Source organism: Poecilia reticulata, linkage group LG19 (assembly GCF_000633615.1).
Source record: "Poecilia reticulata strain Guanapo linkage group LG19, Guppy_female_1.0+MT, whole genome shotgun sequence".
In the NCBI taxonomy this organism is placed as follows: Eukaryota; Metazoa; Chordata; class Actinopteri; order Cyprinodontiformes; family Poeciliidae; genus Poecilia; species Poecilia reticulata.
This window is the reverse complement of record NC_024349.1, coordinates 4,727,807-4,749,926: the sequence shown is the minus strand read 5'-3', so window position 1 is coordinate 4,749,926 and position 22,120 is coordinate 4,727,807. Positions and strand designations below refer to the sequence as shown.

The window sequence follows — 22,120 nt, the reverse complement described above, 5'->3', positions numbered from 1 at the left end:
ATAGGTTAGGAAACAATACGTTTTTTGCTGCGCAATTTAAAAAAACAAAGTGGTCAGGCATCGAAAGGACAGCTATGTGGGGGTCTTTTATCGTCACCATGGAAACCGTTCTACAACGTTCAGTCTTTGGGCACAACCCCCTGAACAGAGCCAACACAAAACATATAAAGCTAACAAACGTTTTAAAATATATACAACGCACTTAAATTGTAAGAATGTTAATCTTCCTCTTTCACCAAAGTTATAAAAACAAAAGTGATTTGCTTATTCCAAAACAACAACTTGATGTTTCCTTCTTTTGTTTCGCCAACACAAAACCATACTTTACAAAAAAGGCTTTGCCCAGGAGACTGGAACAGATTTTTCCTTAAGAAGAAAGATAAAGAAAAGAAGTTGGTTGTTAATGAGCTACAGGTTCAGGAACTGAAACCAGAGGTGAGGAGTTTCAGTTCACAATAAAAATACCAGAGGAAATGTCTCACACTCTTTGTCTTGAACTCACACGTACTATTGTGCTCTGGTTGCAGGTTTACCGCAACATCTTCAGTTGTGTAGTCAGTGCTCTCAGAGTGTACAAGCCTCTTCTTCCTGTCGTCATAAAATGAATATGTAAAAAATTTTGGGCCAGTAATAGTATAAATTTCATGTCTTCATCTTGTTCATTCCTCAGGATTAAAATACATTATTGTGCTTGTTTTAAAAATGTTAAACACGTTGAGTCAGAATGTATTTTGATGGTGTTTCTTATTACAAAAGAGATATATATGTATATAGAAAAGTTTGTAATTAAACATCTTTATTCAAATCTAGAAATAATTTTGCAAGGGACTAAAATGGTTCCTAATTTCTCTCTAATGTGTTTAGATGAATATTTGATCATTCTCAGCATTTGTGAGGTCAGACACTGATGTCGGCAGTCAAGATTCTCCAATTCTTCTTATGGATCTTGCTTTGTTCCCTGGATAAAAGTAATATGTCATTACCGACAGGAGATTTGAACAAACAGAGCAAAAAAACAAAAAAGAAACAGAAGAACTGATCCAGGTCTGATTTCTTAATTTGATTGGTCCCGCAGTAATCAAGACGTTCTGTTACTGATGAAACTGAAGCTCAAAAGGTCGATTAAGCACAATTACAAGGGGAGCAATTGTATTTTCTAAGGTGTCACCAAAAAAATTGTCCTCGACTTCCTTAATTTTGGGAGATTGATGATCGAGCAATACTTAAATGACAGAACGATCTTATTTACTGATGAAGTCTGACAATCGGTCTGTTGCCAACTTAGCAATTTTGTTGCTAGTTTAGTGACTTTTCAAACAAAAAGAATTGGTAACGGACAAAATCGGAACCGGCAGATCGGTGGTCAGCCAGAAAACTGTAGTAGATGCATAGAGCCTGACTCGTTTGGATATCTTTGAATAAAGTAAATTATCATTTCGAAACAGATTTTTTCTTTTACTCACTCAGATTATTTTTGTCTGATACATAAATTGAAATTTGAAACATTTAACTGTGAAAAAAGCAAAAACAGAATAAATTTGTATGGTGGTAAATGTAGTTATATTTCTTTGTCATAGAGACAAACAAACACAGATGGAAATGATCACTTTCTCAAAATCTTGACAATAATATCAATGCTTTTTTGTTTGTTTGTTGTATTTTTCAAACTGAAGACTCTTCAGGACTGAGTACGACGTCCTGCTGGCGCTCCACAAAAGAAGCAAACCAAGTCATCTTTCAGCTGCTTTTCAGGTACATTTTTACCCTTTCTGCTTGGATTTTCAACACTGGTGTTATTTACTGTCCTGTGGCAGTAATAGTAATCGTAGTTCATCCAACATTTGTCCATAAACTGATGAATTACCTGTTTCAAGAGCAGTTTTCTGTTTTATGGACATGGGAGTGTGTGCAGTCAGACCACGAAGAAGAACTGATTCATTTTGATGATGTTTCATCAAAAATAATCTATTTCTGTTCCTCCAAACTGTTTTGATGATTCAACCAAATGTCCACCGCTGGTTTGAACAGGGAGGGGTGTAAGAAGCTCTTTGTGTCTGAATCTGTGACTAATTATCATTGCTGTGTGTTTTGGGAGGCGGTGAAGACAGCAGAGTCACATGAAGAACCAGATGAACATGTGACCATCGGTCAGATCCAAGCTGACAACAGCAGCGATGACTCCAACATGAAGCAGAAGATTCAGATAATCTTAGTTTTTACAATCTAAAGCAGGGGTGTTTTTTCCCTCTAACTGAGGTTTAATGGTCCTTAATGTAGTTCTCTGGAGTCTTAAAGCTTTATAAATATAAATTTGTCAGCCATTCCATACTGATAGATGTCAGTGTTGTTTGTTTTACTTTTCCTCATTTGTATTTACTTAGGATGTCTTTGATATTATAATGCAAGGTTTTGGAATATTAAAGTGTGACAAAATGTCAAAAACAGATGAAATCTCTAAGCTACTTTTTTACAGCTCTGTATATGCATATATTAGCAAAATATGTGAAGCCCTTTTCTGCAGAGATGAAAAAGATTCTCCAAGCTATTAATTTAACATATTTTCTCTGTTTGACATGTTATAATAAACTCTGTTGCTTTTTGCTATTGAAAGAATTTGTACTTAATTGTTTCAGTTATACTCCACTCTGCAGGTATAGTTAATAGTTTTAATCTGCTTTACCCCATCCATCCATTTTTTACACCCATTTACACCATTTGAAATGGTACAGCAGAATTTATTGCACAAAAATCACAAAGGAGAGTTTAAGGAAGCAGTGAATAAAATGGGTATCAAATTTACAACTGCAAATATGTTTTGGATGCAAGTATAATAAAGGTCAAATCACAAGAAGCAGAACAAAAAGAAGGGAAACCTGTCATCCAGTAGATCCAGTAGATGGCGGTAATACAACAAATTGAGTGTCAGCAGCCGTAGGAGCGCCAAAAGGTGCGAAGAAGACAGACTACAGCAACCACAATGCACCGCGGCGGCTGCGTCCTCGGTTGCGTGCCTTCGCGGCGTAGGAGACATTGCACTGTGCCATCGTGCAGCCGGCCTCGGCGTTACAGTGAGGTAAGTTTATGTCATTTGTTTTATGCACTGGGCATAAACCTGCGTGAAAACAAAGAGACATGAGTTTATTTAGGCGTTTGAATTAATTAAGGATAATACGACCGGTCAACAGGCTAATAACCTCTGGTTTTATGGGGCTAACGTCGGGCACGCCTATGTCGGGTAGCTGGTCCGGGGGGTTATAAGCGCGGGCCCGTAGGAGGTATCCACACTTTAGAAGGGTCTGGGTATTTTTAGCATGCAGTGAGAAGACCAACCCCAATGAGTCTGACAGCCAACGCCTTGGAAAAACTATTTCCCGGGCGGCTAACATGAGCTGGTGGGTGGGAAAGTCTGGATCAACAGACAAGTTTCCTCACAAGCTAGCAGCGGCTACTTGGCTAACGTCAACTGACTAAACAAGAGGAGCTTTTACCATTGATCGGCACCGACGCATCGTTTCTCCTTCTGCTCTTTAATACCGCAAGCTGTGCGGGTTTGTTGCGTTTCTGTCCCGCAGTGCGCGGGTCCTGGCGGGTCCTGTGCTAATGTTTTAGCGCGCTTAGATTGTTCCAGCAGCAACCCTGAGAACACGTGACCTGTGCTGTCAGTTTACGGCTTTGGTTTTACAAATGTGTATTTTCATTTTTGAGAATTACTCATTAAAGCCCTGTATTACAGTTTTGCGTGTAATATTGCGGTATGTGTTTCTGTAAAAAGAAAACGGGAAAGTCATTTTCCAATCTGCTTTTATTTATAAAGGACGTTAGAATAACCACAGTAGATCAAAGTGCTAGAGAGAGAAAAATGAAAATGAAACGGACATCTTTCAAGAGGTGTCCAAACTGTAAAATGACTTCTATTGGGAAGAAAGATTAGTTTTTTTACGCACATTTCACTAGATATTCTAAATTATTGACTAATTGTTTGTGGCACAACAGTAATGAACCATTTCATGTCATTGCTGACCAGCTTGTTTATGTTTTTGGATGCTTCGGCTCGTCGTCATGATGAATAATAAATGTTTTCTGAAGCTGTCGCTCTCCTGCAGACAAAAGAAAATTGTCCTCTGGGATTTTCTGATATTTTGTTGTATTTATTTTACCAGCCCTGATTTGATTATTCTCTGAGTATTTCTCACTGTCTCCTCTGGGATTTGGGGTCAGAGTTCAGGTTGTTATTTGAGCTTTTCATATGCTAATCGGCTGCTCCCAGATGTAGAAACAGTAGCTTGTAGCCATGGTTGCACATCATAACTATCTGAAAGTTAAAAAAAAGTAAGTTAAATTCCAAAACCAGAGGGAATAATTGTCTAAAAAGAACAAAAGTCGAGAAAAAGAAGAAATCAAAGCTAACAGAGCTAAGTTAACCTGAAGAAAAGTTACACAGAGACCTGAAATTATATTAAATTTAATAATACAGAGACAAACTCACAAATATGCTTATAAAAATGTCGATACTCCAGCTTTTAGACCATTTAAATTCAATTAATTTGAATTTCATTTCATTTATTTATTTATTTCGAACAGACATTAAAAACAGTCAAAAAAGAACAAGAAAACAAAATAGAATGAGACAAACTTAAGAAATAAAATGTAAAACAAATTATTTTGCCCATGTGACATGCAATTTTATATTTTCTGTTCGAAAAGGAGCAGGTAGAAGATACATCTTATAATATCCTGCCCCTTTCATACTTGTCAATGTATTATCAATTAACTCTCACCTTTCCCAGCCTTTGTGTCCATGTTAGCGATGGGATTTGACACCTTCGTTCGTCACACACAGAATCCCATCTACCAGCCATGCAACGTCATGATGCGCTCTGACACCCATGTGTTTACACCGGGATGATATGAAATTAATTTTGCAGTTTGTCCATAAAGCCCTCAGTGTATCTGCTCACCTGTATACATACATTGTGATTATTTCATAATGGCTGGTGGCGTTCTTCACAGAAACAGCTGCTGACTTGGGCTCACTGGGATGTTCAGATGTTTGTTGCTTTTATCCGGGTTGACCAGTGTGTGTGACCCGATGTCTGCTCCGCCCCCTCCCCCTGCCCAGTGTGTGTTGCAGGGTGATTCAAGATGGCGGAGCAGCCTCTGTGGGAGCAGATAGGCTCCAGCTTCGTGCAGCACTACTACCAGATGTTCGACTCGGACAGATCGCAGCTCGGATCAATATATGTGAGTCAAAGTTGGGTTCTGCTTGTCATTTTCAGATTCTCTTAAATATTGAAGTGAAATGGTTTAAATGTAGTTTATTCACCATGATTAATGTGAAGCAGCTGTCCAAACTGACCAACCTGACTGGACTCATTTGTTTGATTGGCTGGGATTTGTTTCTCTAACCCAGAAAGCACCACCTTATCAAAACACCACAAAAATGTTTTATCAGAAAATGTGAATGTTTCTCAAATTTCACATGTTTCCATTGAGCAAATTTATTTTTTAAATGTCAAAAGGTGCAATTATGTGGTCAAACAAGATGCAGATACTGATTTAAACTAGTTAGCATCCAGCCAGTTATTGGTTTGGAAGCCTTTTTTTTTGTATTAATCATTTGAAAAGTACATTTTGTATTTACTGAGGTTTCTTTTCATGTTAAAGTTATGTAAAGGTTTATATATGTAGCAGATTTTCAACAACCTCAGCTGACCAAAAATCACAGCATCGCAGGTAGAGAAATGGAAAATAAAATTAAGTTTGGTAGAAATATTAAGATGATTGCAATATTGGCAGAAAATACCAAATAATAATATGAATAAAAGCCAAAATACTTAATTTCAGTTGCAGTGAGGTTAACGTTTAGGTTTTGTAAAAACACTTTCAACAGTATTTGATTTATCTCAGACTGGTTCTGTGTGTGGATTGACTGTTTTTCATGAAGACAGATGATTTTTCCAGCTAACGATCGTCTCCCGTTTCTCCTCTCAGATCGATACGTCATGCCTTACATGGGAAGGACAGCCCTACCAGGGAAAAATAGCAATTGTTGAGAAACTCACTGTGAGTGTTTGTGGTAATTTGTGGTTGAAGAAATGGAGAAAAACTTTGACTCTTTTATTTTATGCTGCAGGTCAATAAGAAAAGCCAGATTTTTCATAACATTAAAGGATCCAAAGCATTTTTGTGAAACATAATGACTTCATTTTAGGGCCTCAATGAGTCAAACAATATTTCATGTGGGGAAACCTGGAGTTAATTGTGTAGGATTTTGCTCTGACTGGACAAAATGCAGTCAAAGTTGCTCTATGCAGGTGAAACAGATTCTTAAACCTGCAGTATGTCATTTTTCTTAAAATACTTTTTACATATTGGTTGAAACGGTCACCATGTCATGACAATATGGTATGAAGCAGATAATCTGGGGGGGGAAACAAAGCTCCTCTCCATTCTTCCAGTGCTAACTAGATAGCACTGGAATGATGCTATCTTCCAGTGCTCCAGCGCTCCTGGCTCCGATACAACCAATCGGAGCCAGGAACGCTGTCAATCAGGCTTCTGTACGCACCACTCATTCGGAGGCTGCCATGGATGCTAAAGCTAGTTAGCATAACCATGTATGATGGTGGGTAAACGGTTTTTCTGTAACATTAAGTTGTTTTCCTCCCACTGGAACATTTAGCAGTAATTACATGAGATTGATTAACAGCGGTAAGCCTTTCCCCCATGGCTCTGATTGGTTGTTTTTGGTCAGGAATGTTGCATTTCTTCAGATGGCAGTAGTAGCTCAGGGAGGGTGGGGAGGAGATCTATCTTTTAACATTTTTTCTGTCTCATATTAAACTGTCAACATGTAAAAAAACAACAACTAAATATTCTTTTAAGTTACATACTGCAGCTTGTAACTAGCTGAAAATCACCTTTTTAAAAAAAAAATCAGTCCTAAATGGTGCTATGCTTTATATTTCTGTGCAAATTTTGACATTTTCATGTAAGTTTGTGACATTCTGCAATATTTGGGTAAAAACTAATTCAATAATTGGTGTATCAATCTTCTATTTTCACTGATTTTATTTTTTGAGGAATTCTCTGACCCTTCTCATATTATTGCAGGTTATTGTTATTTTCATGCTTGAATTTAACCCAGCTGTTTATATTTCTGTTTTATTGTGTTTCCCAGAGTCTCCCCTTCACAAAAATAGCGCATAGTATAACAGCGCAGGACCACCAGCCAACTCCAGACAACTGCATCTTGAGTATGGTCGTAGGACAGCTAAAGGTAACTGTACCTCTCATCTGCATTTCTTCTTTTTCTTCAACTTCATTAATAGTTTTCCAGAGTTTCTGAAGATCTTTCTGGAGAAGTGGATGTCCATTGTGGCCTGCTATTTGTGGTCCTTTTGTTTGACCCCTGTCCACAAATCAAGAATGATTCAATAAATAATAGAAATACAAAATGGAATACAATTTATGACCCCAAAAATTGGAAATTGACAGTTTTTCAGTGTTTTTAATCTTTAATAGTATACAGATTTCATATTTTATTTATTGTTGAGTTAAAACTAAAAATAGAAATATCACAATAAACTAATTTTAGCATTTTTATATAATGAATTTTGTGGCCTGCCAGTAGTTAAAATGTCTGTTTTGGACACCAGTGTCCTAAACAAAACAGAAACGACAAATAAAATAAATTATGAAATAAAAAAATGGACTAGTTGAGACCAAAGAACCAGAAAAGAGAGAAAAATGATAAGTCATGTAAATAGAAATTAGGCTTCGTTCACACTGAATGCCTTAATGCGCAATTCTGATTTTATTTTTTTGCGTAATTTAAATTTTTTTGTGGTTCACGCTTCCAAATAAATGCGACTTGTATGTGACCTGAGAACTTCAAACGCCCTGAAAGTGTCCCGCATGTGCAGTAGAGGGCGCAATAGCATCACACACAGAGCGTGCTCATTGTTTTACCAATTGCCATGAAAAAGAAGAAGTGCTCAATGTTTGCATAAGTAAACGTAGATGCTAATGGTGAAGCGTATCTTGCGATTGTGAAGTTGTCGTCCGACAGGACCCAGCAAATTAACATTATATCCTCATTATAGTCCGCCATGTTTGTTGATTTTCCTTCTTCTGCATGTCAGGACGCAAAATCGTGACGTTTGTCGAGTATCAATGACGTTCAGGTCAGATGGAAGCGACCTGGTTGTACAGATTCAGGTCACATTTGAAAGGTCAGGAAAAGGTCACGTCAAGGCAACAAAATCTGATTTGGGTCACGTCAGGTTGCCTTAGTGAGCTTGTTTTAATTTAGCATTCGATTTATTGCGACAGGTGTTAGTATTTGTCGTTGATGTGACTCAGTGTTGGTGTCTCTCTGCAGGCGGATGAAGACCCCATCATGGGTTTCCATCAGAGTTTCATCCTGAAGAACATTAACGACGCTTGGGTGTGCACCAATGACATGTTCAGGCTGGCCATCCACAACTTTGGCTAGGCCGCCTCTCCGCGCCGGCGGGCAGGGGCGGCCGCCTGAGACGGAGGAAGTGCTCCTCCCTCCCTCCGTCTCATTCAGGCCCGCCTGACAAACGAGCAAAAACGCCGGACCCTAGATGTCAATCACCGACCCGCGTCCAGGTGGGTTTCCTCTCCTCCAGCCCAGCAGAACCGCGACACGCCTCTTCGCTGAGAGCCGGCCGACCAATCAGACGCCCCTGTCTGCCGCTCCGCCGCTCTGCATGACGCTGGGAGATCCTCAGTATCTACACTCAAGCCACCAGAAGGACAAACATCCGATCGATGCCATTAACTCATGCTCTGCTTTGATTCTAACTCGTTCTGCTCTGCTGTCGACTCGGTTCTTTAGATCCGTGTTCAGGTTTTATTTGAGACGCCCCATTCATGTGTTCACCTTAGCTGCTCTTAGTGAGTCAAGTTTAGTTTCTGCCCCTCTAAGCGTGATTCATGCTGCCAGGTTTAGCTGTTGCAGACCAAAGGATGTTGGAGGACGAGCATTCATCTTGTTTTCTTTCTTTTTTTTTCTCTTTCACTCAACATCTGGCAGTCGACAAGGACAACAGCCACGATACACAATAAAACCTGGACATTTTTTCTTAACTGTGTGGTCTCTCCATGTCATTTTCTGAACCGGTTTCCTCACCAGAGAAATTACTTGAAGAGCCGATGTACTGAAGTTATTTTTTTTTTCTTTTGCTTGTTTATTTGTTTGGCTTCAGGCACTTTCTTTGGCCCAGATGTGGCCAATAAAGACTTCCAATCTCCAGAGGTTTTGCTTCAGCTGTCGTAGCAGTCACTGAAATGTTGCGCGATTATGATTACTTCAAGTAAAAAACATAAAAACAAAACGATTCAAAGCATATGAATTCAAAAATTACTTTTATTTACATAGTTATCAGTAAATATGTGCCAATAAATCACTTGCTTTTCCTGTGATCGGCTTTCAACGGTCTAACTAAGAACCACCAGCAACTTGCACCTTTTTAATTAACTTTTAAGAGGTTAATAACCAAATAAAGATTTGTCTACTAATCCTGGTAGGAAAACAAATTTTATATTTAAAACCAGAGGCAGGTTTACAAGGATGTGGGGCCCACAGTCAGTTTTGGTGCCCTATCTACTACAGAAAGATTCTAAGGCAAATTAAAGTAAGTTGTGCTATTCATAAGCAGGTATGAATTAATGCATGTTGGGTTAAATATGTCCCTTTTAGTACTTGCATAAAATAAAATATTAATCCCAATTTTCCTGAAATGGTGAAAAGGTACAAAGCAATACAGGTGTTAAAAAAAGTTTCAAGACTCCACACAAATTGCCCTTTTAATAACTTTTTAAAGTGGCCCATTTAATCACAAGATTATATTAAAAATCAGTTAAAGTTGTTAAAACCTGACATTAATACTTTTAACATTGTTAATATGTCATCAGGGGAACTACACAATCTATCGGAAGCAAAACTGCACAACTTAGAGTAAAGAAAGTAATTTTAACTTTGCCTTGCTAACAAGAATGCATCATCTGATTAAATATGTAAATAGAATAACCAGAATTTTGACCAATTCTCTTAAAATGTCAGAATTTGTTTAGAGTAATATTACGACTCTGCTAAAATAATCAGAAGGTGTTTTAAACATGACTGTACAGTAGATTGCTAAAATAATCAGAAGGTGTTTTAAACATGACTGTACAGTAGATGGCGCTCTCGTGAGTTGACCTCAGACGAGTTTCAGGTAGGAACCAATGAGCGGAGACAGTGTGAGCAGTCGGAACGGAAGGCACGGACAGAACGGAAGTTTGGACGGTTGCTCTGGGTGAACTGTGACAGCATCGCATCGAATTAAAAAAATATTTTCCCCTCAGTGTTTTCCCAAATCCCCCCCATTTCCCCTCACCCATGGCGTCCAACTCTAACATAGACATCGAGGGAGCGACCCAGCACCTCCGGGACATCCTGAAGCTCGACCGTCCGGGGAGCAGCGCCGGTAAGTGGGGGACGCTTACACGGCTAGGCCGCACAGGCTAACCCGAGGTTAACCTCACTGTTTACCGTAGCACAGTTTACCCAGCGGGCGTTTCTTTAGCTGCTGATATAATACCTCAGTGGAGGAAATGTTTTTAATAGCATTGAATATATTATTCGGTACCTTTTAAAGTCTGCTGAGAGTCGTTTCTGCTTCGGCCTGTTAGCAGCTAGCTTGTATCTCAGTCTGTTTTCTGGTGGAAATGTGTCCCTGCTACCAAAACATTTAAATACTCGAGTTTTTCCCCCCTCACATATTTATTATTATTTTGTTCTAGCTATTTTTTGTTTAGACTCATTTAAACCCATTGGAAATATGTTAAAAACGTCTCTGTGATAAACTCGAATTATTGGATAATTAGCGTCATTCACAGAGTTTCTTGATTGGCTGGAAAAGTACAGTAAATAAAAGTGTATAATAATGGAAAATCTCGACACCTGTCCACTCATTTTTAGAGTTTCTCAATGTAAAAAAGGAATGCATGGAAATTAATTGAAATGCACCAATGTGAACATTTCTACCAATATCAATATCCGATATTAATATTGGAATTATGACCGATAAATGAACAAATACTTAATGATTTCTCCCCTCTAGAAATGCATATAAAAATCACACAAGATTAAAATACGTATTGGTTATGATTTCTACTTATCAGACCAATGTAGATGCGTTATGAGTAAAATTTCTTCAAAGTTTCTTAAAAGAAATCTGTAATTTAGCGCAGCTACTGAAACATCCTCTATCTTAATTCAACAATGGCCAGAATACATGAAATACTTTTGGTGTGAGTTGCTCATAGATCAGTTGAAATTAAAATGTTAAAATCAAACGTATTGAAAACGCAGATTCAACAAGAACTGCCATTTGCCAAAGTCAACACTTTGCAAAGATAATCTAGGCATTAGACAACTACAAACACGATATGAGAAAAACACACAAAGGGAGTCTACCTACAGGGCGGAAGCCCTGTGTAAACCTTTCAGTTTCTCTTGGCTCAGTGTGACTTGGTTTGTTGTTGCTTCTGTTTTTATTTGACTTTTGTTGCATGTTTTTATAGTTTTTCATTCTATTTTCATTTTCTGTTTTATTTCTTATCTCAGTCTGATCCATTTTAGTACTGTTCGGCACTTTGGTTAAACTAGTTGATCCTTTATCGAAAAGAGCTATATTAATATAATGCATAAATACAAGAACACACATTTTCTTATGGTTCTTTGAGTGTAAAAGATTATACAGCCCCTGCTTTTGCTGTCTATTTTGACTTAAAACTATTTTATATATATTTGCTAACTACTTTAATTGCAAAAAGTAGTTTAAAATTCACAAAATAATCTGAGTTGAGCTTTAATATGCTGTGTGAACGTATATTGATTTCTCTACAGAAAATATGCAGAGATTTTCTGTAGAGGTTCAGAAAATCTCTGCAGGTGTTTGGAATCAATTAGATGATTAAGGTGCAACACCATGAGTTTCCAATATTTAACCTTTCATTGTATTCTAATTTTATTAGATGTATCTGAATATTACAGCTGTGTTTTTTAAAGTGGGGGCCTCAAGAAAGGTGAGAAAAAAACCAAAAAGTAATAATAAATCCAATACAATTTTAAAACAGACATTTTTTGTTACAAAATCTAATCTGTTTTCCCAAACATGATGATGAAATATAAATTACAATAATTCATTAAAAAGTAAAGGCCAAGAGCCATTAAGGTTATATGCTTTTATTCTGGCAACTTCCTTGTTAAGGTAGCTATGGTAACGGAAGCAGTTCTACCTGAACAGGCTAACCGCAATAAACAAAAGAAAGGATAAAAAAGCAACTCTGTTTAAAATTCACTCGATAAAGGAACAAGGTTAGTAACGCCGATTAAAGTATATTTGAGTTTGAAATGTTTATAGAAAAATCCGGTATTTCTGTGTTAATGGTGCTATTGTACTAAATTTAATAAGACATGCATAACAACAGATGGTGTAAACAGTTGTATTTTTTGTTATTTTTTCCTATCTAGCTTTTACATTTGTTGATGAAATCACCATTTAACAATTAGTTTTGACCATCTCAAAATGAACTGGTTCCTACATAAAATGTTATTTGCCAAGCTCTCGTTTATGATTGGCTGCCAGTCAAACGTATGAAGCCGCTTTGCTCCTCAAGCTAGCGTAGCTAGCGAGAAACTACCGAACCAGAAAAAGGCCCGCCGTGGAGGACACTGCTTCAAAAACCTCCTAAGATTAAATAAAATTTGACTAGATAAATATTACATATTTTTAAAAATCAGAATAGAGCATTGTGGTTAATTTTTTTTTTAGCAGTTATTATGACATAAACATCAGCAACGAGGAGCAACGGTCAAATGGAAACGTTGTGCCCGAAAAGAGAAGAGGGGGAAGCGGGCGGGCGCGTTGACCCAGCTGAAGGCTAGGAAGCCACCAATTCCGACTCTCTATTTTGTGGCCAATGTCCGCTCACTGGATAACAAAGTGGATTTGTTACATCTGAGGCTGAGTGTTTTTGTAGCGATGAAGAACTATGCCGTCCTTTGTCTAACGAAAACCTGGCCAACATGTTACGTCGATTCGCGTTTCCCCATCAGTCACGGCTCCCCCAGCGTTTCCTCGCACCGCAAAATGGGCGCTTGCTTGTTCAGCGCCCACAACTACGGACACCGTGAAAGGCCAAACAACGTGTTTCAGCGACGTTGTCTCACATTATTCACGTTTTGCAACTGCGCTTTCATAAGACATAAACACACAAGCACACACACACACATAGGTGTATGTATGTATGTATGTGTGTGTGTGTGTGTGTGTGTGTGTGTGTGTGTATGTATGTATGTATGTATGTATGTATCTATGTATGTATGTATGTACTATTATAGGCCACTCATATAGACCTAAAACCAGGAGAATGCTTAATTCGTACGTATGTAATTCGTACATGTACGTACGAATGTACGTACATACATGCCAGTAGCTGGAGGCCTGTACGTACGTACTGCCTCCAGCTATAATATGAATGGGCTATTCATATAGTCCTAAAACCAGGAGAATGCTTAATTCTCAATGCTGCCCTTCAGATACTGCCCCCTCAGTGTTAAACTGGGATACAGTATCTGATGGCTAAAAATCACCAATTGGGTGCTGTTCCCTCCGTCTTAAAGTGGTGGAACGGTTTCTGATGGTCATAATTTAACCGTCAGATAATCTGTTACCCGAACCAGAAACCCTAGCTGAATGCTGAGGGGAGACCTCTGCTGAAAGCTAGGGATGCTGCTATCAGGACAGGCGAGGCATCAGCACTCCAAGAAGTGAAGAAAGAACTGATTACAGGCATTATGAGGGCCAAAGCCACATACGCCCAGAAAATTCAAGGTCACTTCACCACCATTGACACCTGGCACATGTTGAAGGGCATCAAGTGCATCGATAACTGCAACATTGAAGATGCACAATGCCAAAGGGAGCCCTCACTGCCAGATGCACTCAATAAGTTCTACACTCGCTTTGAGGATCTGCTTTGAGGATACTTGTGCCACCACCTGGTGACACGCCTCTCTGTGTGACAACAGCAGATGTGAAGAAGACCCTCCAGGAAATCACCTAACCCTAACCCCGGCAACATTCCAGGGCACGTACTGAGGGACTGCACACAACAGCTGTCTGAGGTGCTGACGTGGTATTGGCAGACATCTTTAACACCTCACTGTCACTGGCATCTGTGCCCATCTGCTTAACGACCACCACTATTGTCCCCAAGGGCTCCACAGTGACAGGCCTGAATGACTACCAACCTATAGCCTTAACATCGGCAGTCATGAAGTGCTTCGAGAGGCTAGTCATGACCCACATTGAAGACTTCATCCACTTCACTGTGGATCCCCATCAGTATGCCTACAGGAAGAACCGCTCCACTGCTGACGCCATCTCATCAGTGATCCACACAGCCCTCACCCAATCTCATCAGTGATCCACACAGCCCTCACCCAGCTGGAGAGCAGGAACTCCTACATCAGTCTGCTCTCTCTGGATTTTTCCTCAGCCGTCAACACCATCACCCCACAGACCCTGGTGCAGAAGCTCTGCTCTCTTGGACTGAGTCCCACACTGGGGAACTGGATTCTGGACTTCCTGACCAACAGACCTCAGATTGTCAGGATCCACAACCACGTCTCCTCCTTCATCACCCTCAGCACTGGCTTGTGGCAGGGCAGAGTGCTGAGCCCCCTCCTCTTCACTCTGATGACCTATAACTGCTTGGCAAGGCACCCAAGCTGTCATAGTGAAGTTTTCAGATGACACAGTAGTAGTGGGATGCATCACAAACAGTGATGAGTCCAATTACAGAGAGAAAGTGGAACACCTGGTGCAGAGAAAATGACCTCTGCATCAACGTGAAGAAAACCAAAGAGATGATGGTGGATTTCAGAAGGAATTAGTCCTCTTCAGCCCCTGTACATCAGAGGAACAGCTGTGGAGGTGGCCTCCAGCTACTGGCACCTGGGCATGCATATATCCAGTGACTCACCTAGAGTACCAACACCTCCTGTCTGTTCAGGAAGGCCCACCGCGTCTCTACTTCCTCAGGAAGCTGCGGAGAGCTGGACTAAGGAACTCAGTCCTGAGGAGCTTTTATGGCTGTATGGTGGAGAGCATTCTCTACACCTGCATCACAGCGTGGCATGACAGCTGCACTGCTGCTGAAAGGACAGCTCTGCAGAGGCTGGTTAAGGCTGCACAGAGGACTGTGGATTGCAGTGTTTCCTCCACAGTATGATGGCCGCTCCTCATCATGAAGAACTCCACCCATCCTGCACACAGGCTGTTCCAGCCGCTCCCTCAGGCAGGAGGCTGAGCAGCATCCAGAGCAAAACCACCAGACTGAGGAACATTTTCTTCCCTTCAGCTGTCAGACTCCTGAACTCGGCCTGCACCTAATTCAGCTTCACCACAGAGATTATTTGAATACACACACACCTGTACATCACATAAATTACTTTATTATGTATTTATTTTGTGTAGTAAATTTTTTTTTAATTTCAATTGATCATGTGATTCATTGATTTATTGTTTATTGCAGCAGGCCTAAGTATGAGGCACCATTTATGCTAAATGAATGTAATAATTATTGAATAGTGAATGACAGTGAAGAGAAACATTTTCTTCTGTACCAAAGGAGTTTCCTAAGCTAGAAACTAATGCTGGAATCGAGTGTTTAGATTAATTATCTGCCAATGGGATCTCCAATTGGGTCGGATCAGAACTTCTAGAAAAATCAAACCGCTTTGCTGCTTTCCCTGCTCCTTCTGAAGTGAACGTAGCTTTTAATTGTATTTCTCAGATATGCAACCAAGCGACGATCAGAGAAAACTGTCCTTCAATGGAGAGCTGAACGGTTTACTGGGAGCAGGACTACTGGGGACCAGCATATCTGAATCCACCAGACCCATTTCCACTGATGGCAGCATCCAGGAGAGCCAGAGGATGTGAGTGGCTACTCTTCATCTCTACGGCAGCCATTTTGTCTCTGTTTTTCTAAAGATGTGAAATGTCAAACTAAATGGATATTCTCTGTTGTTTTCTAGCTGCCTGACTGGTGATGATGGGAGCACCTGCATCCCCATCGTCTTAAACAACGTGGAGATCGTGGCGAGTCAGGACTCGGGCATCAACAGCAAGGCGCGGGGCAGCAACAAGGTGAGTTTGGATCAGAACCGCAGTAAATCCTGCTGCTCTCATGAGTCTTTTTCATTGAGGAGAGATCACTCTCGTTTAGTCCTCATTAAATCCTAAGAATATTTTGAAGTTATGATTATTTTTTCCTATTTTCTTGTATTTTTATCTGATTTAAACTCTTCACTCAGGTTAAAATTCAACCTGTCGCCAAGTACGACTGGGAGCACAAGTATTATTACGGCCGACTGATAGCCGTGTCCAACTCCTTCCTCGCCTACGCCATCAGAGGTGAGAGAAGAAATATTTGACTAATTTACTTTGATTAATGAAAAGATAAAATGTCACACACACCTTATTTACTACTGGAACCAGAAACAACAGATGAGTGTTGTTGGCAGATTCTAGCATAAATAGCATAAATAAAATCAGAATAAGATAATCTGCAAGTCCTTTTCAACCTAGGTTCAATTAAATTCACTACAAAGACGATATATTTAATGTTCAAATGTTTATATATGCTCAGATATTTGCAATATTTGTTGGAGCATCATATATCTTGTAGTGAATTCAATTTAATCTAGATGGAAAAGGATGTGCAAGTCATCCTATTCTGTTTTTATTTATGTTTTTCACAACATCCCAACTTCATATGAAAAGTTGAAAAGCTATTTTTCTCCATGGATTCAGATTCTTTGGTTGATTTCTGCGTGTTTTCGTTCAGGAGCCAACAACCACGCCATGATTCGCGTGCTGAGTTTGGATTTCAGTGAGCGCTCCTTGCTGAAGGGCTTCACTGGCGCCGTCACGGATCTCGCTTTCGCCCACCTCGACTCCTCTCTGTTGGGCTGCGTGGATGAGGCGGGAAACCTGATGGTCTGGCATCTCACACTCACGAGAAGCAAAATACTGTATCCTGACAGGAAGCAGCAGAAAAACGCTACGTTTTGGGGTTTTTCATTATAGTTTAGTTTTATTTTGTTGTGACATTTGTCTAATTCAGTTTGGTTGTTTTTATTAGGTAAATATTGCTTCGTTTTAGTTCAGTCTTTATTAGTTATGGCTGTAATTTTTGTTTTTTCATTCTTTGGTAAATTTTCAGGTGCAGAATTCAAAAAGGTCGAACTGCTGCACTGCAAAAACACAAAAACTTTGGTCTAGTTTCTAGTGCAAATATCTTAATGCACTTAAAATAAGACAAAACTAATTTATTGGTTACTTTAGAGCAAGATATAGCAGCTTGTTTTAAGTAAGCATTTCCTTAATATTGTTGAAAAAGTGCTATTTTAACTGGCAGACATTTCACTTATAACTTTAACCTGGACCAAACAGGGATCAGATAGTGGTTCACATTCAGCGTCCAGAAGACGCTCCACTGAACTCCCACAGACGCCTCATCTGGTGCCCGTACATCTTGGAAGACAGCGAGGAGAACCAGGACGACACCAGCCAGACGCTGGCTCTCCTGCATGAGGACGGGGTAACCGGCTCTGAACACGAATCAGAAAATCCTACATGACAGAAAATATGCAGGACATTTTCAGCATCTATTCTCTTAATTCTAATTTAAATATTACAATAGTTAAAAACAGGATGAAAGTTCTAAAAACTTAACTAAAAAAGTCTGCCAAACTTGAGGGTTTGTCGTTGTATGGAAGTCCATTACTGCCATGAAAGAAAAAAATAAAAGCACAACAGAAAGTTATAATTATGAGTTTTAAAGTTATCACAAGAATAAAAGTTATATTTTCAACTTTAATAGTTAAAATTTTTATGTTCTATCTAAAGTCAAAATTATGAAATAGTAAGTCATAGTTTTGAGATACAAAGTCATAATTACAAGAATAAAAGTCATAATTTTGACTTTCAAATTCAAAATTATGAGATTCAAAGTAAAAATTATGAAATAATTTATAAATTAAATTAATTAATAGTTTTCAGATACAAAATCGTAATTGCAAAATTAAATAAATTTGACGATTAATGTCATAATTATGAGATAAAAAGCCATAATTTTGAATTTGTCATAATTATGACCTTAAGTAAGTCAAAATTATGACTTATTTTAGTAATTATGACAAAACTATGACATTAAATCTCATAACTATGTTCATTTATTTCATAGTTTTAACTTTGTATCCCATAATTATGAGATTGAAAGTTGTAATTATGACTTTAACATATGGAATTGTGACTTCTGTTGTGCTTTCATTGTTTTTTTTTCATGACAGACATGGGTTTTCATAGGTTTGCATCGATGTTAGTAGAAAATAAACATCTCACTTCAGATTTCTCCATTTTCCTTTGTTTACATGAACTTTCCCTTTTCCAGGCTGAGGTTTGGGACCTCGAAGTTTTGAGAGCCAATTACAGCAGTTGGCCAGTTGATGCCTCAGAAATCAAAGATGGCCTCATTATAGTTAAAGGACACACACAGGTACCTGGATTTTTTATTTCCCAGGAAGTCATGGCACAAAAACTGAGCATTTATAGAAGATAAAATATGTCAGATACACCTTTTAAGATATTTTTATTTGGCATAAGATTTTGTTTTTTGCTGTTTGTTTTCTGTTAAAGTATAAAACTGTGTGCTCCTGCAGAGAGTCAGTGAAGGTGCTCTGTCCCCTGATGGGACCGTTTTGGCCACAGCGAGCCACGACGGTTACATCAAGTTCTGGCAGATCTACATAGAAGGAGGACAAGATAAGCCCAGGTAGGAGCGAGGGGGTAAACCACTGATCATCAACAACATTTTGCTGCTGATCCAGTTTACATTTCTGCTCCTGTTCTGTCGTCCAGATGTCTCCATGAACTCCGACCTCACGAAGGACGTCCTCTCTCCTGTCTTCTCTTCTGTGACAACCACAAGCGGCAGGACCCAGAGTCGGTTCACTGAAACGTTGACGCTCCTCTGAGTTTCTGTCTGGAGTTTCACTGACGTTTTTTTCCTCGTTTTTATGTTTGAAGGGTTCCGTTCTGGAGGTTTCTGATAACTGGAGCAGACCAGAACCAGGAGTTGAAGCTGTGGTGCACAGTTTCCTGGACCTGCTTGCAAACCATCAGGTAACTTAAACAATAGATGTTTTTCCTACTTGCAGCTCCGCCTGTCACAATAATCAATAAATCAATTAATGGCAAGATAAATTAAAATGAGCTCCATAATTTTCATTTGCCTGATTTATTGTTTTCCTCTTTCTACCAAAAAACCTGGATGATAAAAGTTTTCATTCTGGTGCTTTTGTCTCAACTAGCTCCTTTTTTTGAAGGGCAGTTTTGTTTACAGAGACTTTATAATTAATTTTATTTGTTGTTTCTGTTGTTTTATTTATTTTGTAATATTTAAAATGTCTTCCAGTTTCTGTATTAAATGTTTATTAAATGTTAAAGTTTATTGATTTTTAAGAATGTGCTCTTAAACAAACACATTCTTAAAGTTATATTACTTTATAGTGGTCTCAAAACAACAATATTATTGTTTATAATAACTTCTGGGATATTTTATCATCCAACAAATTTTGTTTCATGACGGGCCAAGTGCAGCTCCTAAAAGCAAAAAATACAACGTGCAAAGCTTACATTTTATTCTATTCTAGCTGTTATACCGACGCTATCCATTCTTCTTCTTCTAGGTTTTCTCCAGATCCATTCAACTCTACGGTTCTTCCCAGTCTCAAGGCCAGTTTAGATCTTGCTGCTGAATACTTGATCCTCACTGATGTGCAAAGAAAGGTGAGTGGCGTAGTGTTTAAAGTAGGGATGAATCTGTTAATCATGATTAATCGATTTAAATAATCTAATTTAGTAATTGGTTAAACGTCAGAACAGCTAGGAGTGAAACAGCCAATGTAAAATAAATAATAAATAAAATAATAAGAATCATTAAATAACAATGGTAGTCAAACAGATTGACTACCATGGTGAATCATATTTGGGAACATTGCTGCCAGAGTTGGGCAGAGTACATAAAAAATTTATTCATGTCAGAGTAGAACTATTTCAACATATTTTTACTCAAAAGTAAAAAAGTATTTGGTGAAAAGTACTGAAGTAACTCGAGTAACTGATCAAATTATCAATCATTTAATATTTAAAAATTACATCATCAGACTGAACAGATTATAAAAGTTAAGCTGAAACTAACTTTCCAGTGGAAATTATACTATTACCGCATTTTCCGCACTATAAGGCACCTAAAAACCTTAAATTTCCTCAAAAGCCGACAGTGCGCCTTATATATGGACCAATATGGAGCTACAACAGGTCTAGCAACTACGGTAAGCAGCCGGCGACTTCATTTTCGCCCGTAGAAGAAGAAGCGCACGGTGCATGCTGGGATAGTTGTCAGAATGCAGGTTTGTTAATAAAGTTTGACTGACCTATCTACCTACTGACCTGATAATCGGGTCGTCTGCAGGTCATTTAGCACCAAGTTCTCCACGAATATGCTGTGCGCAAACGGAGAAGGGTGACCATCGTCTGGTGTTATGCAGAAGGCTCTCCTCGCCGACCCGAGTCGGACTGTTTTGTTGACATTCTTTATGTCAACAAAGTGGCTTTAGACATTCATCCGGGGAGCTTCGACTAGGGTTACCAAGGGACCAGCCACTATACATTTAAAGCCTGGGGTGGGGGACGCGCGGGGGAAGAGAGACAGAGACTGCGGTGGCAGCAGCGTGTTGGTTGGTCTGTGTTACCCAGAAAGCAGTTGGGCACAATATCACAACACCAACACCGTGAGTGAAACAATGACTAGGGCAGTCTACTATATAAAGTACTCGGGGACCACTTCTTTACAAATGTAGATGTGTAATAGAGTACGGAACAAATTGGCAACCCAAACTGAAGCGTCTATTCTATGCGCCTTATAATGCGCAAAGAATCAGAGTCTATTCTTTGCGCATTATATATGAAAAAAGTTTTAAAATAGGCCATTCATTGAAGGTGCGCCTTATAATCCGGTGCGCCTTATAGTGCGGAAAATATCGTAAAGTTAATTTCTACTTAACTTTATAATTGTCATTGGAAAACAAAAATTACAGTAATTCACATAAGTAACAAAAAATAAAACATTTTTAACATTTTCCCCTGACAAAAGTTTCTCAAGTAAACGTAACTGAGTAAATGTGACTAGTTACAACCCGATCTGGAGGTTTTTACCATGTTGGGGCCGATACAGATGTGATGTGAGCGGCGCCTCATGGTGAATCCATGTCGTCCTCCTTCAGGTCCTCTATGTGATGGAGCTACGGCAGGACCAGGAGAAGGGCAAAGCGAGCTTCACGGCCGTGTCGGAGTTCCTGCTCACCCACCCTGTGCTCAGCTTCGGGGTGCGCGACGTGACCCACAGCCGCCTGAGGCACACCGAGGTTCTGCCAGCGGAGGAGGAGAGCGAGAGCATGTCGACAGGTGGGCGCTTTCCCCAGCCACACCTGGAGCCAGTCATTCCAGTGAATCTGAGTTGGAAAGATTCTCAGTCCAAATAGAAACAAACACATTGGCTCCTTTATATTATTCAGATTTACTTTAGAACACAGGTGTCCAAAGTGCGACTCGGGGACCATTTGTGGCACGTAGACTGATTTTGTGCAGCTCACAAACATTATTGTGATAAACAATCATATTGTTGTTTTGAGACTTTTTTCAAGTAATATAATGGTAATGGCATAATAATGCAAGAACACACTCAAAGATAATTAAACTTTAATTTCTAATGAACATTCAACACTAAAACTTGAAGACATTTTAAATATCCAAAATAAATAAACAAAATAGCAGAAACAACAAATAAAATTAATTATAAAGTCTCTTTAAACAAAATTATCCTTCAAGAAAAACGGCTTGTTGAGACTAAAACACCAGACTGAAAACTTTCATCCAGTTTTGGTAGAAAGAGAAAAATAATAAATCAT

At 39.0% G+C, this 22,120-nt stretch overlaps 2 protein-coding genes and 2 long non-coding RNA genes across 4 annotated transcripts in view; 3 read left to right on the top strand and 1 right to left on the bottom strand.

Annotated features, from left to right (window-relative positions):
- The first annotated feature begins 306 nt into the window (after positions 1 to 306).
- Positions 307 to 2,446, top strand: LOC108167290 (uncharacterized). Its single transcript, XR_001777651.1, has 4 exons — positions 307 to 435; positions 528 to 609; positions 1,674 to 1,752; positions 2,096 to 2,446. It is a non-coding gene; the product is annotated as an uncharacterized LOC108167290 (long non-coding RNA).
- On the bottom strand, positions 511 to 4,365 carry LOC108167291 (uncharacterized). Its single transcript, XR_001777652.1, has 3 exons — positions 3,195 to 4,365; positions 2,874 to 3,112; positions 511 to 588 (listed from the first exon to the last, which is right to left on the bottom strand). It is a non-coding gene; the product is annotated as an uncharacterized LOC108167291 (long non-coding RNA).
- Positions 2,984 to 9,283, top strand: nutf2 (nuclear transport factor 2). Its single transcript, XM_008436544.2, has 5 exons — positions 2,984 to 3,073; positions 5,120 to 5,241; positions 5,992 to 6,063; positions 7,181 to 7,279; positions 8,384 to 9,283. Exons 2-5 carry the CDS (start codon positions 5,143 to 5,145, stop codon positions 8,495 to 8,497), a joined length of 384 nt encoding a protein of 127 aa, XP_008434766.1. The 5' UTR covers positions 2,984 to 3,073; positions 5,120 to 5,142; the 3' UTR covers positions 8,498 to 9,283.
- Positions 9,284 to 10,268: 985 nt separating this feature from the next.
- The window catches only part of edc4 (enhancer of mRNA decapping 4), a 31,524-nt gene continuing 19,672 nt past the window's right edge, over positions 10,269 to 22,120 (top strand). Inside the window, exons 1-12 of the mRNA XM_008436541.1 lie at positions 10,269 to 10,499; positions 15,880 to 16,024; positions 16,124 to 16,235; positions 16,403 to 16,502; positions 16,936 to 17,122; positions 17,544 to 17,691; positions 18,544 to 18,648; positions 18,812 to 18,924; positions 19,011 to 19,094; positions 19,179 to 19,274; positions 19,841 to 19,940; positions 21,437 to 21,617. Coding sequence (XP_008434763.1) covers positions 10,412 to 10,499; positions 15,880 to 16,024; positions 16,124 to 16,235; positions 16,403 to 16,502; positions 16,936 to 17,122; positions 17,544 to 17,691; positions 18,544 to 18,648; positions 18,812 to 18,924; positions 19,011 to 19,094; positions 19,179 to 19,274; positions 19,841 to 19,940; positions 21,437 to 21,617 — 1,459 coding nt within the window. The 5' untranslated portion in view covers positions 10,269 to 10,411. The remainder of the gene's footprint in view (positions 10,500 to 15,879; positions 16,025 to 16,123; positions 16,236 to 16,402; positions 16,503 to 16,935; positions 17,123 to 17,543; positions 17,692 to 18,543; positions 18,649 to 18,811; positions 18,925 to 19,010; positions 19,095 to 19,178; positions 19,275 to 19,840; positions 19,941 to 21,436; positions 21,618 to 22,120) is intronic.